Consider the following 23386-nt stretch of genomic DNA (forward strand, 5'->3'; position numbering starts at 1 on the left):
TGAAAAACAAACTATTACTACAGAATACAATACCAAAAATAAGAACATGATTGTCTATGAACCCCACCCACCCAGAAATGGAAATGGAATATAAGACACATATTTGAAGAGCATACATTTGAGGCCGTCGCGTGTTTTACGGTACATTTCCACTTAATCAGGTAGAACAAGGGAAGGACTTTAAAGACCAAAAACACAGTGAGCAGCAAGTAAGACAAGTGCTTTCACACCTCCTGTCATCCCATTTTAAGGCCAAAAGGTTCTTGCTTTTTATCCCTATATTTCAAACAAGTCTGAAAAAGAAGACATCCTGATATGCTTAAGGGGAAAAAAGAAGACAAAAGACAGTAACAGTCGGGAGTTCTGTCTGCCCTCGCAGTCCAATACCGACACGCAGAACCAGGGAAAGGATAGCACACTCTCCTAGGCTGCTTCGTAATTCGAGACACGGTCTGGCAATACCTTATTCTTTTTCTGCATGTTCTATCTCACTTTTTGTGTCTTTTATCACCGTGAGCATGAGGCAGACTTCTTTGAACTCAAAAAAGAGTAGCATGAAACAAAAGCTATAGATGTGAAGTAGTCTTGAAACCCAGCAATGCATGAACATGTGTTCGTAAACAAGTATCAAGACCTGTGAACAACATTAAAAGCATAATCAAAAAGACTTGCTCAACCACTGGTACAGCCCCTCAGAGAGCTTAAACAAAAAGCAAGTTATATGTCACCATCATATGCTTTAATAAGTCATCCACATTTTCACGTTACCTTCCTTTGTCTATAAACACAAATTTAAGCGAAGCATGAGGGTGAATTATGCCCCCCATACAGAATATCCCTGGTATAAACAGTAGCAAACGTTAATTGCAGGTGGGCTCAAACTTAAATAATGTGTTTGACACCTCCGGAAGAGAAAACAGAACCTGAATCTCGTTTTAGAAAGTATTTCTAGATGGACTTGTCTCAAAATAACCAAGTCCAAAAAAACAGCAGCTTTTAGACAGAGGAACGTTAACTACAGGAAAAGCGGAGATGCTAGCGCTGCAACATCTTGCCGCACACACAGGGGAAAAAAGAATAAAAATAAAGTGTATCAAGCTTCCTTTTTATGCAAGTGCGTTGTGCTTTCAAATAGTACTGTCTGCATTTATATAATCTGCTCCCAGGCCCTAATGACAATAAGAATTACTGTCTGCTACTACTATAAAGTGTAGAAACGAGGATAAACTGAAAGACATCTTTGAACAGATGAATAAGGCGACACGGCTACAACACAGCATCATGGATTAAAAACGAGAAGTTTTTGCAGGCTGCAAACAGTGTCTTAACAGACAGCTTGACCTGCGGTTATGCTCAAATCTACACTGCCAGAGACGCAGGTAGGAGTTAAATATTCAGGCACTGGAAACACCTTTTGAGAGTCACGAAACACTATTGATAGTTTAAAAACCATTGTGAAACCATTATGATATTCCAGCCACGTTGTTGTTTCTGTTCCAGAATTTAAAATAAAAAAGGAGGTTGGAAAGCCTTAGAAGCATTAGACCACTTGATCTCCGAGCAAAGGTGCACGGCCAGCCAAGCACAAACCTTAACCTGCAGCATTTCCCTCCCAAACCGCAGCAGGCACATCAGTGAGTAGCGCATCCCTTAAAGACAGCTGCGCAGGGTGGCTTTGTGAGGACTAAGAATGTGCTAATACGCTAAATACCTGTGACAAACACGCTTCACACTATTAAACGAGCACACCAAACCTGGAGAAACGCGTTTGAATAAAAGGGCATGTTTTAAAACAAGCTTTTGAAGATCTGAAAGACTCTTTGAGGACTCTCAAGTAAAGTGGTACTTCTGTGTATTACTGCTTCCAAGTTTTAATTTTCTGCTGAGAGATTACGGTGTTGCTCAAGTGGGTTAAGACCACCCAATCATTTACCAAAAATTACACAAGTGCATTATACAGCGTGAGTGATTCAAATGGCAGTCTGCAGACCACGAAACATGCAGGTGGACCTACTCAAAGCAGTAGTCAATCACTGGAGTCAGTCAAGGTCAGCTAGAAACAAGCAAGATGAAGAAGCTGAAATTAGTCTGAACACTTTGCTAACGTTTCTCCCTCGAGCCAGCTGGCAAAATTCCTTTGCACTGGAAGAAAATCTTCTCTGACACACAACAACATGCTGCTGCTCGCAAGCCTGCTGCAATGTAGTACCTAATTATGACTTTGACAACATACAGACATCATATTAACTGATCTCAAATATTGGAGGACAGAGGCTTGACTTATTTCACCCCTCCTTCAGTTGAAAGTAAGAAACAGGCACCTTACAGCACTGATTGCTCCTCTAATTGAACTGTGGTAGTTATGCAGGAACTTTTTTCTTTGCTCCAAAAGTTAATCTTGTTGAGCTGAGTTTTATCATCTTTGTTGTCCCCACTTTTTTCTCCCCCACCACTTTTTTTTTTTTCCATTTTCCTCCCCTAGGAAGACAATATGAGGTCTGGACCCATGCTTTACTCTCTCGTCTCTGGTGAAAACAGTATGAAAGGAACCTTAAAGACTTTAACGTAAATTCCAGAAATTATCTTTTAGATCCTAACTTTCTTTTATGAAAAGCATTTCCAGATTACTTGCAAATCAAGTACTCAGGTAAAGCATACATGTTTGAATACATTCTATCTAGGGTATATGTGAAATAATGGCAATTTAAGTGTGAAATTCCAAAGGAACAGTTTGGGGGGTGGGGGATGTCTGTTCCTGCATAGACCCCCTGCCCCCCAGGGTGGGTGAGGGACCAGGAGCTGAGGAGATGACATCCAAAAGCACAGAAGGAGACAGACCTCAGATCAGCCATCGGCACTAGGAGCAAACCACTCACCTTAGATTTCCTTTCCAGTTTTACTTACCTTTCAATTGGACATTTCCCATGACCAGCAATTGCCAAACCCCTTAGGCTGCTCGCTCCAAGGTTAAAATTTCAGTCTCTTGCTTAAGCTTTCTATTCTGTATAAATAATAAGTTATTGGAACAGAGCTGAGTGTGAGTTTCACACATTTCAGATGAATGTACCCACCACTGTTTGGACCATTTCGGAAGCAGCCTCTTTTTAATTTTACACTTCTGGTTTACTAAAACAGGCTTGTGATTTAGTCACCACATTATCCACAGGAAAACGTGACTGCTGCAAGGCGTAGATAAAACCAAACAAAAAAGAAATCCTCTTGTGAAGATGAAGGTAATAGGGAAAGATTGTTAGCATTTAAAAAAAAAAAAAAAAAAAAAAAGAGGGGGGTTATCTCTGTACCACTCCAAGTGTATAAAACTCCCAGTATTCTTCAGACCAGGAATATCGTGTTCTGTACAACAGCTGGCTGGGTAATTCCTGATACTTTTGAAACCAGCCCGAACAGCAAGGAGTAAGGCAGCGTGGTTATCTGCAGCAAATGTCGAGCTTATCTGAAGCTCTGCAGCTCCACTCTTTATCTGAAGTGCTGCAAGGGGCACGCTGATTGATTACAGGGCAAGGCGGCCCGTATTTCAGACAGGCTTTGCTCCCCCCACCCACGCTGCGGGGTCCCCTCCGGCTGTAAGTCTCCCCAAGCCCCAGGGCCAGCACTGCCGTCGCTACAGCAGTGGGTGGCTGTCCCACGAGGGAGGAAGGCTTTAAAGCACAGCAATGTCATTTTCTTTCTTGTTAGAAGGTGGCTTAGCAAACAAGCGAACCGCTGCCCAAGGCCGCTGCTTGCCATGCCTCCTGCTCCGGCGGTGAAAGGCAGAGCTAAACCCATCCTAAACCCATCGCTGGGCTCCTCTGTAGCACGCAGCAGCCCTACGCCATGTGCTGCAGCAATCCGTTCCCATTTGGCAAATGCAGCAGTGGGGCACGGAGCCGTTTTATGCCATTCCCAGAAAAAAATCATGGGAAAGTCTAGTACTACAGCAAAGAAAATTTCCAGTTGCTCTACTGCTTCTGAGGTATTCTAGGCCTTTCCCCTCCACTGCTGCAAATTCAGAGCTCACAGTCTGGCACATCTTCCCTTACACCAATAAAGTTCATCCCAATATAGAATAATTTATACCACAGCAGCTCTTTAGTTTACCATAGGTAATAAATGTTTTGTGGGAAATAAAAAAAAAAAAAAAAAAAAGAAAAAAGGTGGGTAGCGAGTTAAAAGTGATGACAAAGCTTGCAGCACTTTAGCTTTACTTCCCATGGTGGGTTTTTTTCATAAAAATATAGTATTTTGGAATATTGTTTAAAACTTGAGGTAATATATAGCCAATTATTAATTTCACTTTGTCTAATTAATCATTTATTAAGTTTTAAACTAGAAGTTCCAACTCAACTGATTTGCCTCAAAAGCCGTTTCATATACTCTAGGGCTCACAGCTACAGTTGTAAAATCTTTTGCTTGGAACGTATAATTTTTATTAAATTATGAAGATGAAGACATGCAAATATCCATGCTTAATAAATAAGACTAGATAAAGACATGTAAATATCCGTGCTTAATTACCAGAATCTGTGCTGTCTAGGAACCCTTTGGAAAAAAGTGAATTCCAAAACCAGGAATATAGATTAATAAGGTTTGTCATGTATTATCATACCTGAACCCTGGATAGTAAAGTGGCCCAAGACATGCTGCATGCAGCTTATTCCTCCTGGAAATATTTGTATGGCGGTAATTTATCTACTCAGTGAAGACATGAAGGCGCAGGGAAAATGTTAAAGAAAGCTCGAGGCTGCCAAAATTTGAGAAAGGAAGAAATAGTGGAACAGCCAGACAAACAATAAAACGGAACCAGACCAACTAGCTAAGCCATGGGGTAAACTTAACTGCACATTTAATAAGCATAAAATGTAGTAAGTCCAAGAACAGGCTAGACACATAGGATGGGGAAACCTCATCCTAGGAGAAAGTTATTTTGCAGCTGCTTAAACATTTCTTGAAACTAAATGTTTTCACCAGCTTTTCTGACAGCTACATAAGAAATCATTCTGGATTTAGTTTCGTAGTCAGGAGGCAGGGAACGACCACAGAGATTAGGGTAGAGCCATAGTCATTGCTGCAACATCAAAATACCTTTAAGAAAAAAAACAAGAAATTTAAGCAAATTCAAAAATCTAAGAAAAAATTAAATTTTCAAGAGTAATATTTAGAGGAGAGACTGAATTTATAGTTTCAATTAGATCATCTGCTAAAAAACACATTGCTCTAAGTTGAGGGTACAAACCTCATGTTAGTCAACTGTTCTTTCCCTTTATATTTGAACATTTCTCCTTATATTTATCACTAACATAAGTGATTGGGAGGACAAAACTCTGAGATGAGAAGGCTCATTCAAAAGCTTAGCCCCCATGAGGCTCAAGTGTCACCAAAATTTAACCACAACTTTATCATACAGCTCCTGCACAAAGGAAACTGCTGGAAGCTGTACAAGCAGCCTCATTTTGCTCCTTGACCTACTGACAACCTGCACAATAGAATCACCGTTGGCATCTGGCACAGGAACGGGCAAAACTGTTGGTATTGAAAGCGGAATAGTTACGTTTTTATTGTTATCTTCATAAATGTAAAGCTGAATTTTCAAAAAGGGAGATAAGAGGCTGTCAAGAGGTAAGCCAGGTTCAAACTGAAGTGCATGGGAAAGAATCGCTACCTACACATCACAAAGGCAGCTTGCTCAGGAGAATTATGATTTGAAAAGATGAGAGGAAAGAACCACAAAATTAGTTTTTAGCCCCAGTCCTTTAATAAGGATTACACTCAGGAAATAAAGGCATAACATCAAAGCATGAAACATGGCATGTGACCTGATGAATAACTTAAGATACTAAACTACTGCCAGTCTTAGCGTTAGGCTTTCACTTGACTCAATTATTTCTTTAAAAAAATCACTAAGTGGCAAACACGTATGGGTTTGTGCACGTTGAGATACTGCAATGGCATTCATATTCATCAAAACGCGGTTTAGTCCTGAAGTAGAGCGTCCTGAGCAGAATGAGAACAGCAGCAGTGGGCTAGAAAAGCTGCAACAGATTCTGTGGTTCACAGAATGGAAAACAAATGCATGTAAATTACACCTTCCTCTTTTCCTTTCCATCAGCTGCTCACACTAAAACAAATCACGCACTGAAGTGAATTTTGATTGTCATTTCAATTTAAGAATGCTAGAATGGAAAATCTGGATCAGACTATTCACATCCACTTCCAGGCAACGCATTCATTTCTAGCGAAGGCAGACACCTGCTAAGCTACTTTCAGAAATTATTCCAAAGTCAATTTGCCAGCAACGTGCTTTTCCCTTCTTAACACCCTCTTAACAGCCGATTGTGTTTCATGGGACATCCCGGATCACTTGAGTGTTATTTTCCTACATACATTTCACCCACTGGTTCAAAAACTGACCTACAACTCTTAGTACAAAAGTTTGAAGGCAGCATCTAGATTTGTAATTAAAATAATAATAATAATAATCAGAGGCACTGAGGAGTCCTCCTCAATCAGGCAGTCCTTCCAATTTTTCCCTCAAGTACTGAATGTTTCACAGCTGTAGGTTGATAAGATTTCAATGGAAAGTAATTTTTTAAATTTTCCATTCATTTCCAAAACCTCAGCTGCTACAAATGGCATAGTTTTCAAAATTTCAGAATAATGCACCGAAAGTACAGTATGAATGCCGCTAACAGACAGAGACACATCTATTTTGATTTCTCTTTATTCAGATTAATGGAGTTTAGTTAGATGCTGCCCTCCCTAAGAAAAAGGTGCACAGGCACTGGTAGCTGTTGGAAGTAAACAGCTGGGCACAGAAAGACACAGAAGACTGAATGATACTACCCTTCCAAATGTTTTCTAGAAAATACTTCAAGTATGAAATATGGCAGCCAAACACCACATTCCCAAGGAATAGCATTTCACTAGCTTCTGTTTAATGTAAAAAATTAAGCATGCCAATCGCTTATAGGAGTCAGCCACAGACTAATGACACTTTAAAAAAATACGGAGGGATATGTACCACTAATTGCTGCACATCTGTTGTCCACTTTTCCATGATGAGCCATATCTATATTTTCTTTCTTTGAAGATTTTTTCTTTTAGAATAAAAAGTTAAATAAATACACTAAAAAAAGATTCATCAGAGAGCTAGCAAAGAAGCAACACATAGATTAGCAGAATACATGCAGTCTTCAAGCTAGAGTTCTGTTTTCTACCACGCTGTCCATAGTATGCAGCAAGGAAGCAAAGTTTCCACATGCAATATATATACTATTAATAAATATTTGTCACATTCTAGTAACATTATGGAAGGCTAATGGAACAGGTTAACTCCTTGAAAAGCAGCAGTGAAAATAATAGCTTGTGCAAATCTTCTATTGCAATGCCATTAGGAGTCAGGACAGTCAGAAAATAAATGTACCAAAACTTCCTTTCCCATTCCATTTGAACTGATTGCCCACAATAGAAACAAACATTTCCTGTGACATTAAGTTTTCATCGGCTTCTGTGATTCCCAGTTCACTCAGTCTTTTCTTGAGCATCTGGCTCTTCTTTGCAGAAGTAGCCCCAAGTTCATTTACAATTTCATAGTTGCCTTCAGTTTGTTCAGAAATCTCAGCTTGCTCATAAAGCTCCAGCTCATCAGTTATACATTCTGGTAGTCCTTGCCTCAAGCCCTCTACACGGGCTGTCCCATCACCTGACTGGGTAGGCTCCGTATTCCCTAGGTCAGGAAACAATAAGAATGTCATCAACAGTCACACAAAACAGCCAAATCATTTAAAATTCCTGGACTTAAAAGTTTTCTTGAGTCTGAACATTTTCACCTCACCCCACTCACTTTTTGGATAACTACTTAGTGACAGGCACATATCCCAAATGCACCACAAGATGCTTGAGAAAAAGGTTTATTCTTGAGATGACTTCAAGTTGTCAAGTGATAGCGATACTAGAGAAAATTGCAGTGGGTTTACACGTTACACTTAGTGACTTCTTGAATAAGACATTGTATAGAAATATATAATTTTTATTTTATCATTTGTCATTTTATCTACTGCGGAGAAAAAATTCTGCATGGGAGCACGTCTCAGCCCTAATGCACAAAAGAAGAAATTAGCAGGGAATTATCATGAACCAGAACAGCTGTAAGAGAAGCCATGTCTGCTATTTTGCTGGTCACACTCTTGCTTCTGTATGACCCAAGGAGGCCATCGGTCATACAGGCTCTGCCTAGCGGGGAGCACAGACCATGTGCATAAGGACTTTACAGTGGAAGTACATAAACACGCCACGAAGCACAGACATTCACAGTTTCTCTGCAGCAAGTTAACCCTTTAGGAATTTCCAGTGTTCTGAGAGTTATGAATAATTATTTCAGCTAAACCAATCTAGACATTATTAGAAAATTTAAGAGACTAGATTATGAATTATACAATCCAAAAACTGGGTAGTTTTAGGAGTTTTTTCTCCTAAAAAAAAGGAAGAGAAAAATACCTTTTGTTATCTCTGCTGAAGTATCCTTTACATCAGAGGGCATTGCTGGTCTAACCAGGACTACACCATATCCTTCATTATTATGAATCATATTATTGACCATGGTTATCTTAGGGATGTCGTAATGTTCATCTAAGAAGTTCTACAGCAAAGAAACAGAAATCCAACATGTTATGTCCAGCTAAAGGGATGCAAAACATTCCAGTTCGAGGTAGAATCAGTTCTATGTATTGGCTAGAATTTTATTATTTGCCAATGAAATAAAGAAATAAAACAAGTATACTGCTTCAGTGGATCAATGCAAAGGCATCATATGCAACAGAAGAGTTCTACCATAAAGCAGCAAGGTGACAAGCCACCAAGGTTATTTGCATTAATTCTAGCAGCTATAAGCTTTTCAAAAACAAGTACATTCTGCCTTGAACTGACCTTTATAAGTATTCCCTCCTTGCAGTGGTGTATGCCACTGTCTAACACGGTACACGTACTACCTGGATATATTTCCACACCAGCACCCTACAAGATAAAATTGATGGCAGTTCACAAATAGTTCAGGCCCATTTCCAATTTAATCTGACAACTCCATTACAGATCTTTGTGTTTATCTACCAGTTCGTGCAAAGCAGAATTGTGTTACCATTCCAGCTTTACAGCTTTGTTAACCAACTTGAGCAGCAATACTCAAGGTTGAGGCCCCACGGATAATATTATTGCCACCAGTCCACAAAAGCTCTGGTAAAGAGTAACTGCACAGCCTTGCATTATTTTCTCATTCTTTACAACATTCAAAGCCCCATCATTCTTCAAAACATCCTAATCAAGAGTTCATTTCTGTGTTCATCATCCTTCTGTAAGGATCAATGGACAAGGTGTCCAAAAAGGGCATTTAATTTTTAGAACAAATGCAACATTTAATGAGAAATATTATTTATGGGCAGAGAAAACAGAAAATTACTGTAAAAGTATTCCAGGACATGAATCAGTCCAGCAATACAGCAACGATTATTTCACAGATGTCCCCTGTTACTACATCATTTTCATATCATCACACAGAAATCAGCATGAGACACTTCACTAGATATTATTGGCAGCTACAAGACCCTTGGGACTAATCTCTGAAACTCAATAACATGTAGCTGTCCAAAATGGATTTGTAAAGGTTCTCCCAGGAGCGACAGAAGTCACCCTGTTCTGGATGGCATTATTTCCAAGCAGAAACCTTTATTTTAATTTCGGAAATAAGTCAGAGTCAAGAATTTGCTTGTACCTTGGCACCATACAGATCTGACTTTTTCATTACTAGCTCAGCTGATGTCCGTACTGTTATGCCTGTAGTTTCACATTGTAACACACAATTCTCCAGGGTGGTTTTCCCATGATGGACATCTACACACACAGAAAACATTGTTAAATGAATCAGTTATGCAAAGGCAAACCCCTCCTACAGACAGGTGGACTTGTAGCATTTTTGCAGTGTGATAAAATCACTATTTTAACTTTATCCACTTCGGATTAATTTTAATGATTTGCTCATGCATAATTTGAGTTTATGCTATTTTTCTGGTATAAGCAGAAACACTGCTGCTAGGGAGCACTGACCAAAGATTTGTCTTAGAAGTTTTTTGGCTTTCTGGCTTTTTTTATGGAATCGACAACTATTCATTACATTCCTAAGAGACTTTGAATTTAAAGATACTAAATACATGTATACAGGTGTTAATAAACAATTTAACATGTTTAGAACCAAATGTCTGTTGAGGCAAAGTATTAACTAGCACCTTCTGCAAAGACAGAAGTCCATGGCCAACAAACTCATTAGATACAACTTAGGATTATTTGAACCTCAGTTTGAATGTGTTGTCAGCAAAGTTCCACACTACTTCTATAGCGTATGCCATTCCTCAGTGGAGAGCTGGCTGGGTTCAGCTACAGCTGAATATTGCCATGGTGGTTCTTCTGTGGAAAAAGGAACTATTTCCATTTCCAGGTAGCCTGACACCGGCTGTGCAGCAGTCAGTCAGGTTGCCTCAACAGCAGAAAAATGATCAAGTAAAATGATCTTCTCAGAGTATGAGAATAGAACACAAGAGCTACAATAACTTTAAAGTATAAAGAGTAGAAATTGTTTTGATGTCCACATCATTAGCAAGTTAAAAAAATGGGGAAGCATTGATATCTATACCTGTAGGGCTCCTCTCTACAATACGTTGTTACAACTAGTGAACTCCAACACTAGGTCTCGGCTTTAATTCTACCAGTAAATTGTGAAAGATTCACAAGAAGGTAAAGATGCTTTTATACTTACTTAAAATCCCCTCCACAGCATCATGTTGTACTAACTTCAAACTGGAGATCTTTATATTGGCTCCTGTACAGTCAACAAAGTTGTCTCCTTTCCCTCGTTTTTCTATCACAATATCATCTGGCAGGCCATAGCCTTAAAGCAGAGATGAAAGATGCAAGTTTGATGAATAACTGGTAACAGTCAGGTGCTAAGTATATAGTAGACATTTAAACTAAATACAGAGGTTTAAAACTTGAAGTCTAATACCTTGAATGGGATTTTCCACCCAGTGGTGAAGCTACACCTTACATGCTCTCTGAACCAAGGTTCAGGCACTCAAAACCAAACTCAAAAGTTACCTTACTTGAATGACACACAACAAAATGCAAAGTTATTTTAGACAGCTGAGCAAAAGCTTAAGTGAGCTCACCTTTGCCAAGGCCAAAGTTCCTACTCCCAAAAGTTACAACAGAGCAGGGTGATGCAGTAACCAAGGACACACAAGCATCTGCAGCCTGCTTTCAAAGTACAGTTGACTAGAGCAGGCTGAGGTTCCAAGGAGCAAGGGGCCAGCAGGAGGGAAGCAGTCACTACCACAACACAAGGAAGCAAGTGCAGAGGACTTGATATTGCTAGTAAGCTTCACTCAACTTCCCGATTTAAAAGAAACTTGGGTCAAAATTTAATGTTCTTGTGTTACATGGACTTCCAGATTAAAAAGAAACTTTCACAAGCATATGACAACATTGATTTACTAAGCCATCCACAGTTGTCAGCATTCAACCACTTACAGGGGAAGTTATGAGCATGTAAAGCTTTTATTGCTTGTCACTGACAAGAATCATGATAAGGAAAGCAATAATGCAACATCTATTAAAGCAGCGCGAGTCCTACCATTTCCTGAAAGCACACACAAACTCAGATAAGAAGTGCCTGAGCAGGATGCTAGCTTTTAACCAAGTACATAAATAAATACTCTAATGTGCAAGTAGAAAGGTTAAAAAAGAAAAAAACCTTTGAACAAGAGTTGGCAGAATTAAAGACGGCAGATTTAATGCAAAGTTAAGTGATTGATACTTCAGCACACTATACTAGCTAGAAATCTTTTCCCACCTGCTACTGATTTACAGTCACCCCTGGAGGGGAGGTGGCATGGGGCAGTTTACTTCCAGTACGTCAAAAGAGACCACCACAGGACAGCAATGGCAGATGTAGTTTAACTTCACCCCACTACAGAAAGGGGTTATTATCCAAGGCAAGAGTTTTGGGAATAATTAATTGTCCTACAGACTACCTGTCATTTTTCTAACCATGCTTTTAGCTTGCTTTACACTTCACCTCTGAAGCAGCAGCTCTAGTAAGAAGGAAGCCAGTGACAAGACAAGGAATAGAGAAGGAAAGATCCACCTGCTATCAAGTGGTGTACAACACACAACGTGGTCATGGCTCAACAACCTGCCCATAAGCCAAGTGACTCCACAGGAGCTAAAGGCATTTCTCATCCGTTAACACCGATCACAGATACTAGATGGGCTGATGCTACAGGTTCCCATCCAGCTTGAACAACCACCGTACAAGCAGAAGGAAAGTTCTTAGGTGTCTTTGCTACATGTTTTTGCCACGTGTTAATGTTACCCTTACCATGATTTCCTGCAGCTGCTACTGCTTAACCTTATTTAGTTCTTGTCAGTTTTTTATCCCTGACTTACTAATCCTCTTACTTTCAACCTTACTACTTACTTGTACAGTGGCTTGAAAAAAATAAAACCTCTACTAAGCAAAGTGATATTATATCTTTGTTGAGTCACCCCTTCATCCCAAGAAGGCCACCAAAACCGCCAGCTGCTCAGATGAGTGCCAGCAAAATCTTTCTTGATGCTCCTACTTCAAACGTTTTTGGCCACTACTATTGCTATAAAAACTTCTCTAACAGCAGTCCGTATAAGAAGATTAAATACCCTGACATGTACCCATTATTTAGAGAGTGGTTCACACTAAAGATACATATTTATATGCCTTGCTCCTTAAAATAGAGCAGCTCATCCTTTAATAGATGTGCTATTGCACTATTCGTATTACTTTTTCCTTAAAGCTAGAAAAGCAATAAAAACCACCCCACACAATTTTAGCACAATGACATTCTTGCAGATAAATAAAGCACTTTGAGGTCCTTCATCCTGCAGGTGCATTGCCTATCAGCACGCGTATCTATATAAATCACACACACACACAAGAAGGGCAAGAGAGAAAATGACACTTACAAAACAAGGGCAAGAAAAATAAAGTCCAGAACAGCAGGAAATTAAACTCCCAGCCTTCTTCCCATTAAGTGATTTTGACAAGACAAAAATGCAGCCAAATAAGTATCTGAACAGCTGCACAAGCCCTAGCGATACAGAGACTTACACTGCAGCAGAGTGTGCATGCCTAAAGCAGAGGAATTACACTGAGAAATCAAGAATCACAAGGAAGAGATAGCAACATATCTTAGATGAGGCAGAAGTATTTAAAACACGTAATTTGAAAGAAAAATGGAATTGTGCATGCTGTGTCTGTTTCTACAGGAAAAAGTAGATGTTAAATCAACAGCTCCCTCCTCCACCCATGCACCTTGCATAATGCAGCTTCACACTGGCAGCCACCCCGACCCCCCATCGCTGTCACGCAAAAAGGGCCATAAGCCAGGTTCTAATAGCACCTGGCTCTTCCTCTCTGCATTCACCAGTGCTATACTGGTAATGAGTCTCAGAGCATACCTCTGAAATAGATTAAGACATGCAAAGAACAAGGGCAGCTCTCCAGCACTTTTGAGTTACCAGCTGTAAAAACTGAAGCCTCTCAGAAAGACTATTGTGCTTCTTGGATTACCAAAAAAAAAAAAAAAAATCAGCAAGTCCCTCATGTTTCTGTTGAATCCTTTCTACCATCTATATAATCAGAATTTATTTAGACAAATAGTTAGGAAGAAATGATGAATTGCTATTAATCAGCAACACTTGCAGTTTATTTGTAGAAGCAACTATGCCTAATGAAACAGCTTACTCCATCCAGCATTAGATATGGCTCCACAAGCAGAAATAGGAACGCTTTGAAGAAAAAAATCAAATATACCCAACAAATTCTGTAAAAAGTAAATCCTTATGCAGAGTTAGTTTAAGACATTCAGTTAACTTCATTTTAAGGACCTTTAAGCTAGCAAACCTTCTACCTTCTAGTTCAACTGAATCAGCAATGCAGAACACGCCATCTACAACATAACGACCAGGACAGATGATGACACTGTCTCCTTCGTAACAGGCATTTACAGCTGTCAGTGGATCATTGTGAAACTGTAAAAGACAAACACATAATCAGCTCCTGAAGAACACTATAAAAAATGGAATGCATTTATGCCCTTAAAGCTTTGCTTTTCAATTAAGTGTTGCTGGTTTTGCTTGGAAGAAACCCTTTTTAATGGCACCAATAATACACAATTTCTACTTTGAATTCAAGAATCATAGCACTACGGACAAAAACAGCCTTAAAACATTCCTTTGATGTTTGTGTCATGTCCATTCCCCCATGAGAAAACTGGGGCAGAGACACAGATCGAAGAGCATATGCACCAGAAAGGCAACCTCAATATGGCCTTGGTTACAGGCCAACATCTGAATTGTGCCTCAAGTGCCTTGCCATGAATGACAGAAGAAATAGATGACAGAAGGTAAAGAAAATTAAGGAAAACACAAACAACTCAGCAGCTGTATTTGAGCTGGCCTGAACACTGACATAACCCTTCGGGGGTCCTGGTGCAAGTCACCCCAAAATAGAGTTTAGATATTACTGTGGCAAACATGGGGACCACATGGTCCTTTTTATTGTCCAAAAAGGGCAGGCTAATATCCTTCACAACTATTACTGGGGGATTCTGTATTGAAGAATAACAAAAAGAACAGAAAAACTGCACATTTATTGCTTCCCAGCAAATTCCAGGGTAAGTATAGTGAGAGCATTTCTCAATTGCCAAATCAGAAAACCTGATTTATAGCCCAAAAGTTAATCCCAGATCTTCCCTGTGGCTCCACTTTGGCCATCTGTAATTCATGAACTTGATCAGAATACAGCCAGCAATTTAATTTGGGCCCAAGGAATCCAAACTGCTCTTAACTGTTGAAGTGGCAAGTCCCGTCTGAATTCACAAAAACTTAATGTATCTCCTACACAGTACTAAAGCAACAGAATGACATTTCTCTCTTCAAATTCTAGATCATTATCAGTAGCATCAAGAGACACAAGTATTTCAAGACTAAATGTAAGTATTGTACAATGAAACACAGTAAAGTGTAATTATTACAGAAAGTTTATCTCATTTCCTACACACAGGAAGGAAACTGCTTGTATGGAGTACTCAGACACAAACGAATTAAAGAAATTACTTGTATCATCCAGTCTCACCACTCACTGTTTAAATTACAGTGCTTTTTTTGAACTGACAAAAAAAAACACTGTGCAAACATAGTATCTTGCACTTGATAAACTATTTTCTCCTCAAAAAACAAGGTGGAAGAAAAGTATTAGCAGACAGACAATTCCTGTTGCCATACCTGTATTTCTAGTTCTTCACCACAAGATTCAGGGCAAAGTTTATCCCTTAGCAATGACTGCAGCAAACTTGCCACCATGACTGAGGATACAACATGAATGACCTTGGTACCTGTTGGTCTCAGCCCTTTAGCTTGGGAACCGCTGTGTTTCTGGTAACCAAACACATACCTAAAACAAGAGCAACAAAGCCATCAGCTCTTTCTTCAATAAGGAACATACACGTAGCCTCCTATATGGCCCTCCTCCTTGCCCAAAACCAAGGTACCTCAGCAGCGGATTCTCAATTAGTTTTAGCTTTTGTTTTAAGTGCTCTATTTTCTCATACAATTTTAGTCCTTCCACCATGGAGACATTTTCTTCTTCTGAGTCCGAATCATTGCTTGATATGCTGTTCCTCACATCTATAAACTTCCTGTAAAGCTCTTCACATTGAGACAACAAGTTCTGGTAATCAGCTGCAAGCCCAGAAGGCACACGGTGTTCAATGATGTCATAATGCCTGCAATTCAGAGCAAGAGGTCACTATATTTCACATCTAAAATTTTGAAAGATCAAATATAAACCCAGAGAGAACCCGAAGAGTTCTGCTTCGGTGCTTTAATCAAGATTCTCTGCAGTCTGTATCAACACTGCTCAATTTTTTTTCCCCAAAGTAGCAAAACCAGAAATCTGAACAGACACAAACGTACTCCTTTCTAAATAGTTGTCCACCTACCTTGGAATATTATACACAGTTATCAGAAATGCATTCTGAAACAAAGGCATAAGCACAGCAACTCAAAAAAAGAGTAAGAATTTAGGAAGTAATTTGATATAAAAATTAGTCTATTTTTAAGCATTTATTAGAAACACTGAGAAAATTGTGTCTGAAATGGAAGAAAAATCCTATAATGTGAAGTCTCTATCATCAACAGTCTAACCAATTACCTGCACAAAAATGCAGAATGGATAAGAAAGGTATTACCAGCACCAGGCGAAGATGTGAAGGCACTGCATTGTAAAAAGTTTGCACCATCCCAAGAGCATCCTCTACAAAAGAAAATGCAGGCCAGAAAATGCAGCCCAAAGCTGCATTGCCACAGTCAGAAAGATGAGGATATTTGCCAGCTAGACAGTGTCATGAAATCCAGGGCCAATCACATGGGACCAATTATGATCACAACAACAAAACTGGACAGCAATTAATGATACAATTAAAACAAGATTTAATTATCTCACACCATTTTTGTAGGGAACCAGCTGAACATAGTATAAATAGCTCTGTTCAAGAGGGCACATGAAATAAGAGCAAAGATATTCCCTCAATTTTCAGAGGCTCCTTAAAGGGTGCACATGCTGCAAAGACCAAGAAAATTTGTAGTCAGAGCAGTCAGTATCTATATAGTTACAATAAACAGAGCGTACAGAAATAGAGCCTCACAAAGTTTTGGCAATAGGGTTCTCAGAGGCAACAGAGTTAGTCAGTGCAGCATGATTAGCATCAGAAACTTTTATAGCAATATAGAAATATTAAATATTTGAAGGAAACAACATTGTACATAATTTGGCCCCAAAATGCATGCCGCACATTTTACAACTGATCACTATGAAAGCACATAAAACTATGTGTTTTTTCAAGCTTTAGTTAAACAGTTCGTACAGCTTTACTTGCCTCAGAAGACTAGTACAGCCTAATGTGCAGTGCAAAGATACTGTCTGTTCGCATTAAAACAGAGCACACCAGAGACCTGAAAAGTTTAAAGCATCATATGTTTCCATGCATTAAAGATCAATGTTATTTCTGAGCTGATACATCAGTGCTTAGATCACAACACAAGATAACAGCAACATCAGTGTAGCTTGGCAGACTGGCTTTGTATCAAGCATCGTATGGGAGAATAAGAAAGGATAACATTTACTTTTCTCCTTGAAGATGTTTAAGCATTTTGGATTCTCACCAAACTGGCTGTAAGGCCGCGCACAGAATTAAAAAAGTTATCCCATGGCACACCATTTCATTCTGGTTTCATCCCCTGCAAAGTCTCCATAAGGCTCCAAAAACTCAACAGAACAGCCATTTACTGGAGCACACAAGTGTAAATACTTCAGAAACACATACAATTTCCATATACAACACTTCGTCCTAATTTGTATGATCTCAGAAAAACACAGGCATATCAGAGTCCCTAAATGTCACATTGTGTCCTGTTTGAAAGAGAGGCCTGCAGCCACCTTTATAGTGTAGGTAGTTATACTGATTTTCTTTGTAAATCACATTCTATATTCGAGCACATGTAATGCCATATTCTAAATAGTATTTCAGGGTGGGTTATAAATACTGATGTAGCTCCCCAGCATCATAGCATTATCAAACCTTGATCTGAATGACACAAACTTCCAGAAAATAATGAGGTTAAGTTACAATAAGTAAAGAAAAGGAATTGAAAAACAACCCTCATGAAAGACTTGAGAAAAAGATAGTGTGTCAAATCTCAGAGGAAAAACTACACTAAAAATCACTTTCAATTATTAGCTCCAGGTATGTTTTACAGTGTGTTTTGGTTATTTAGCACCCTCAAAAATAACCAGATTGCGTCCTCGTGCACTGCTTCAGTTCCATATGGCAGGACAGCATTAAAAACCCACCTTCAGATAACCTAATGCCAACCAGTCCCACGAGGGAAAGAAATGCACACATTCCTCCTTCAGCATGACCAATTTACATGGGTTTGGCAACATTCAGCTCCGTTCGGATTGTTACGCTATGCCCAGAGGTATCAGAGCACCCCAGGTGAGCTCTAACTGGGATGACAGTGCAGCCCAAGCCCAGGGCAGCTATAGCTGGGTTCGGAGTGCCATCTGATGGAAGGTCAGCGAGTGCAGAGAAACAGCGTTCAGAAGTCGTTGCAACCTCAGTCGTTGCACCCCCTTTCCATGCAAAATGTTGACCATCAGACACCAAATGCTGTTAGAACACACTTGATGTACCAGTGACCAGGGTTGGGTTTTTTAAATCTAGTTGTGCATCACTGTTCCCACGTCTACCCTAGTAATATCAAGGGTGTTACACTTACAATCTCAGTCGAGGCTCAACACATCGCACAAAGTAATCAAAATCATCCTCCTCCTCCTCATCCCAGGTCCTCCAGATGCACTGGTAGAAGAATCTTTTGGAGAAAAGCAAGCATTTAGTCACACAAAGGAGGCCACATTTACCCAAGCAGAGGTGACAGCACTGGAAACACAAATGTGACCAATTTGAGAATTCATCTCTAAGCACCACCTCTCACTAATTCTACTTTACTGTCCTGTAAAGTATTTCACATACAAAGAAGTTATCTTTCTTGCCTGTTGTTTACCTGCATAAAGATTTTTATTTTGTGTATCTAAATCCAAAATTCATAATAGCCCGAGTCCCACTTTCATCAAAACAGAGCAAAAGCTGGATTTGCAAACAAGAGTTACACTCTTAAGATCCTGAGGCTCTTTAGTTGTTTGGTTTAGCCAAGCATGCTTCAGTTAAGCTTTCTTTTTGACAGTGAGTTTGTCACCTCCATCGTTCAAGCTTAGATCTCTGTACCAAGTAATTCACAACAGAATATATCTCTTCTCCCCTTTTCCTCCCGCACCCACCACTTCTGAAACAGCACATTTTCTAGACAGGAAGGTCATTCCTCCTATTTTAGCTTTTTCATCCAGTTCTACCACCTATTTGTAGCTAGCTTTCAAACAGCATGTACAATATGAAATCAAGGGAGATGGAAAAGAGGCAGAGAGATGACAAAGAAATGAAACTAAAAGAAAGTTGTGAACGGACACCAAAAGAATCAATAGCAAACATAAGGGAGGAGGCAAAATGCAGAAAAAAGAAAAAGGAAAAAAGCCACACAAATGATATAGAAGAGAAAGGAACACATCACTAGAGCAAGCAAGGTGATACAGTCCAAGGAAATCCGGGGTGGAGAAGACAGGGAAGGCAAAACAATTTACATTGTTTTATGTATTATGACACTAGGATGCAGCTAGATGTACTTTGTAGCTGCAGAAGACACCACAGACTTCCTTTTTGAGCAGTTTCCTTATAATACCAGTCAACAGATTGACTTCGGAAAGCTTGGCTTGTGGAGCTGCCAGCATAACCACAAGAACTCAGAGACCACCCATTGAATATCATCAGAGTGTAATTGTTAAAGACAAAAATTAAACCTTGAGCATGTTCCTACCTGACATGCTCTACGGCTAGTGCTGTCTGGTCAAACTCCCCTGACTCATCATACACAACCCACAGCTCCTGCAGCGGTAGCTGACGCTCCTTCAGCTCCAAGAGCTCCTGCATGCACTCCAAGGTAAAGGTGCTGTCCCGTGAGTCACACAGGAAAGGCTCACTCAGTTGCACAACTGCTTTCAGAGCAGAGTACTCCACATCAACCACCTGTTGGAACAAATAGTACTTCAGGTTTCTCCAAACCTTAGGTACAGCGGAGGAATGCGATCTATTCAGCTGAAGCGAGAACCCCAGAATTAAGCTTCTCAGAACCACACATCTAGAGCCTTTTCCACACTCCAAACTTTGTCCAAACCCCTCATAATACCCATACAATGCCAATAAGTTGCTTCTCTATTTGGGTTTTCTTTGTGGTTTTTTTTTTAAAAAAGAAAAAAAAAAAAACAAAACAGGAAAAAGCAGTATGCTCAGACTCAAACAAATCAATACCTTACAGTTCTTAGAAACTCCTTTGGGACTAATTTTTCAAAGTGCCCACATGACATAATCACAATCCAACAAGTTAGTCTGGGCCAGTGAAAGCCTTTTTGTCTCTAAATGGGCTGAAAAGCTGAGGGCTATAGTTTTTCCCTCTTCAAAAATGTAACAGAAATGCAAGTTTGAACATCCAAGGTTTGCACAAAGATGTATGACCTGGACGTTGAAACACCTAGAAAAGGAGTATCCCAAACCAGCAAACCCTCAGTGGGTCTATGACAGGAGTATGCAATGTGGAAGAGCTACTGTCAATACCAAGATGGGTTAAAAGGAAGAATTTTACTGATAATAAAATAAATCAACAAATGATTAGAGCCTAATATTTGAAAAGACTACATTACAATAGCCAGCTCTGGACCAAGTACTTATCTCCCCTCTGTGCCCACAGAGATCTCCTTATGGCTCACTCGCACTGACTTGACGTTTCCCCTTCCAGTCTCAAGCACGGAGCCCTTTGAATAAATTCCTATTGCCCTAGCCATCACTGGCAATTAGATATGAAAACATTACTATTTCCTACCAGCTCATAAACTTGATCGATAAATGATCTGTCTGTTACAGAGGTAAATTATGTCAATTGGAGGCAAATGCCTATGCAACTGCATTCCATTTACCTCAACGAGGACGTCAAACACATTGGTGCGCCAGATTGCCTGCCATCCAGATGGTTCAAGGACCTTCTCCAGGTACTCAGCTGTGAATTCTTTCACTTCAGAAGCTTTGCAGTCAGCTAAAAAGAAATTGAGGGCAGTACATTTATGCAAGGAAAGAAAGAAAAGTCCTCCAGATCACTGGAAAGTGAAAGTCAACACAGTTGAAACAGTCCTCTACCACATCTCAAGCTGGACTTCATTCTGTTTCACTCATGATAACCATCAGCATTTTTGCTGTCTGTCTCAGTACTGAGAGAGCTGGAGAGCCATCTGTTCTGTGCTTCTCTAGAAGAAGAGATCCAGTACTCAACCTCCCAGGTACTGAAGGTTTCCGTGCCAGTGGCATTAAGCAGCTAACCTGTGCCTTATCTTAAACAGTCTTATTACACAAAGCACAGTTCTAGTAAGATCAGTCAAAACAAGGCACAGAATCCAGTATTAGCACCTTTGCCTTTCATTATTCAGATTTTATTTACTTACATTAAAACCATTGCCTCCTGGTCCGCCAGACAGATAAAGCAGCTGAGGTTACAGAATAAGCGACAGCAGGACACCACATCCATTCTAGTCCCCATTATTAAAAGCATCTCATAGTTTAATATGGAATTGCCTCCATTTACATTGGATCATTTAAGCATTCACTAGAAGAAACCTGGCTATGTGTTCTTTTTCTATTAAGAGGTTACTTACCCAAGATGTAATCCTGGTAAGCTTTAAATCGCTCGTAAAACAAAAGATGTTCGGTATGAAAAATATCTGGAAAAAGCACATTCCCATCTGGCACAGTCCTTCCTAAAGCAGTCCCTGGTTTGTCACGACTGCCATAATCACTACAGGAATCATCATCTTCCCGGAGCAGATCTGGGGAGGAGTGGGCACAAAGCAAACCCAACAAACTGTCAGTTCAATGCAGCCATCACCCACTCCTCTATTCCCAAAGAATTCCTGTTCAGACCAAAATCTATCACGAACCTACTTTCTACAACACAACTTAATTTATCCTTGGTGAAGAGACTATCTTACTTGATTACCTGCTCTCTTCTTCAGAGTATCTACCCTGTCCCAAAGGAGGATCTCCCATTTATTGCCAGCTGTCCTGAGCTGCAGTTACATGCTAATTTACGTTGTTCTATATGTAGGATCTAAAAACCTTTAAGTAATACGTTACCGTTCATGTACATACGATGCCTTGCTAGTACACTGCCTGCATCACCCAGATGCAATATCAAGCAATAATCCAAATGACCTTGGAACATGCATAAAACCAGCAGATCCTGCACACAACTGATCCAAAATAATGTACAGGATTACTGTGAGCAAAGAACGAAACATAAGATGCACAATAAAGCTGTAGATACTAGACTCAGCTAAAGACATGTTTTCACAGGTGCCCTTTTCTTCTCTTAAGTATTTTCCTGTTCTTCAGTACAAGTATTCTTTTTGCATTTTGATAAACTAACGCAGTCTCCACACCTGAAGTCTCAATTCCAAGCAACATATTTCGACCAAAGGCTGCCGAGCCGTCCCGGGCAAACCGTCCGGCCCCTGCGCTGCCCCAAAGCGGGCGGCCGGTGCCCGCGGCCCTCCGGCGTCTCGGCTGGCCCCTGCCCTTCCGAGCGGCGGCGGAGCCGGGGCGCGCCCGGCGTAGGCAGCACCAGCCCTCCCTCCCCGCGGCGCGGCCGCCCGGCACCGGGAGCCCCTACCTGGCTTCGCCGCCCCGGCGCGCTCCGGCGGCGGGGTCTCGCCCTCCCCCGGCGGGGTCTGCCCTTCCCCCGGCGGGGTCTCGCCCTCCCCCGGCGGGGTCTGCCCTTCCCCCGGCGGGGCGCCCCCGCTGCCGGCCCGCCCCGGCTCAGCCATACCGCCCGCGCCGCGCCGCCCGCTCAAATTTCAAACTGCCCCAGCAGCTACCGCTCTGCCACGTCACGGGCAGCGGCCGCCCTGATTGGCTAGCGGCAGCGCCGCGGGAGGGCGGGCGGCGCCGTGCCGGGGCCCTGCGGGGGGGGGGGGAAGCGGCGCGGCGGGGCCCGCTGGCGCGTCCCCGCGGGTGTGCGCGTTACCCGCCCTTGCGGCCGTTACCCGCCCTTGCGCCCGGCGGCGGGGATGACCGTGACCGGTACTGTGCCGTTAGGCAGAACACCGAGGTGCCCTGAGGGGCTCGTCCCTGCGGAGAGGGGTTTGAGCAGCGCACTGGGGGGAGAAGGATCAGTCAAGCGTCACCCCAGAAACCTACAAAACTTCCAACAATCTATACAGTCCCCTCGTCGTCGTCCCCGTCCCTCCTCCACCCGCCCCCCCCCCAAAAAAAAAAAAAAAAAAAAAAAAAAAAAACAACCAAAGCGAAAACAAAAACTGTAACTCGCGGAGCAGTTTGCTCACGTAACTCCAGGAAGACAAGCTTTGCTTGTAACTCTGACCGGTTGCCACATAAAAGGCACCTGATATAAATTTAAAGCACAAGGCGTTTCTCCTCTGAATTTCCCATTGGTGCCGCCTCCATCACAGCGTTACCATCTCTCATCCCTGTCCTGACATCTCTTTCCAATGCGTTTCTCGGCCCATCTCTTCTTTCCAAGCCACTGGTTGTGTTTCGAGCTCTGTTACCACAAGTCCCTATAAGGATTAAAGTCAAAA

At 41.0% G+C, this 23386-nt stretch overlaps 1 protein-coding gene across 1 annotated transcript; it reads right to left on the reverse strand.

Annotated features, from left to right (window-relative positions):
- Nucleotides 1-5729: 5729 nt before the first annotated feature.
- On the reverse strand, nucleotides 5730-22612 carry SHCBP1 (SHC binding and spindle associated 1). Its single transcript, XM_040615544.1, has 13 exons — nucleotides 22459-22612; nucleotides 21446-21616; nucleotides 20717-20832; nucleotides 19564-19772; nucleotides 18415-18507; nucleotides 15627-15860; nucleotides 15361-15529; nucleotides 13986-14106; nucleotides 10799-10930; nucleotides 9761-9879; nucleotides 8923-9009; nucleotides 8494-8635; nucleotides 5730-7723 (listed from the first exon to the last, which is right to left on the reverse strand). Exons 1-13 carry the CDS (start codon nucleotides 22610-22612, stop codon nucleotides 7404-7406), a joined length of 2067 nt encoding a protein of 688 aa, XP_040471478.1. The 3' UTR covers nucleotides 5730-7403.
- Between the last annotated feature and the right edge of the window lie 774 nt (nucleotides 22613-23386).

This window comes from Falco naumanni, chromosome 15 (assembly GCF_017639655.2).
Source record: "Falco naumanni isolate bFalNau1 chromosome 15, bFalNau1.pat, whole genome shotgun sequence".
Taxonomy (NCBI): domain Eukaryota; kingdom Metazoa; phylum Chordata; class Aves; order Falconiformes; family Falconidae; genus Falco; species Falco naumanni.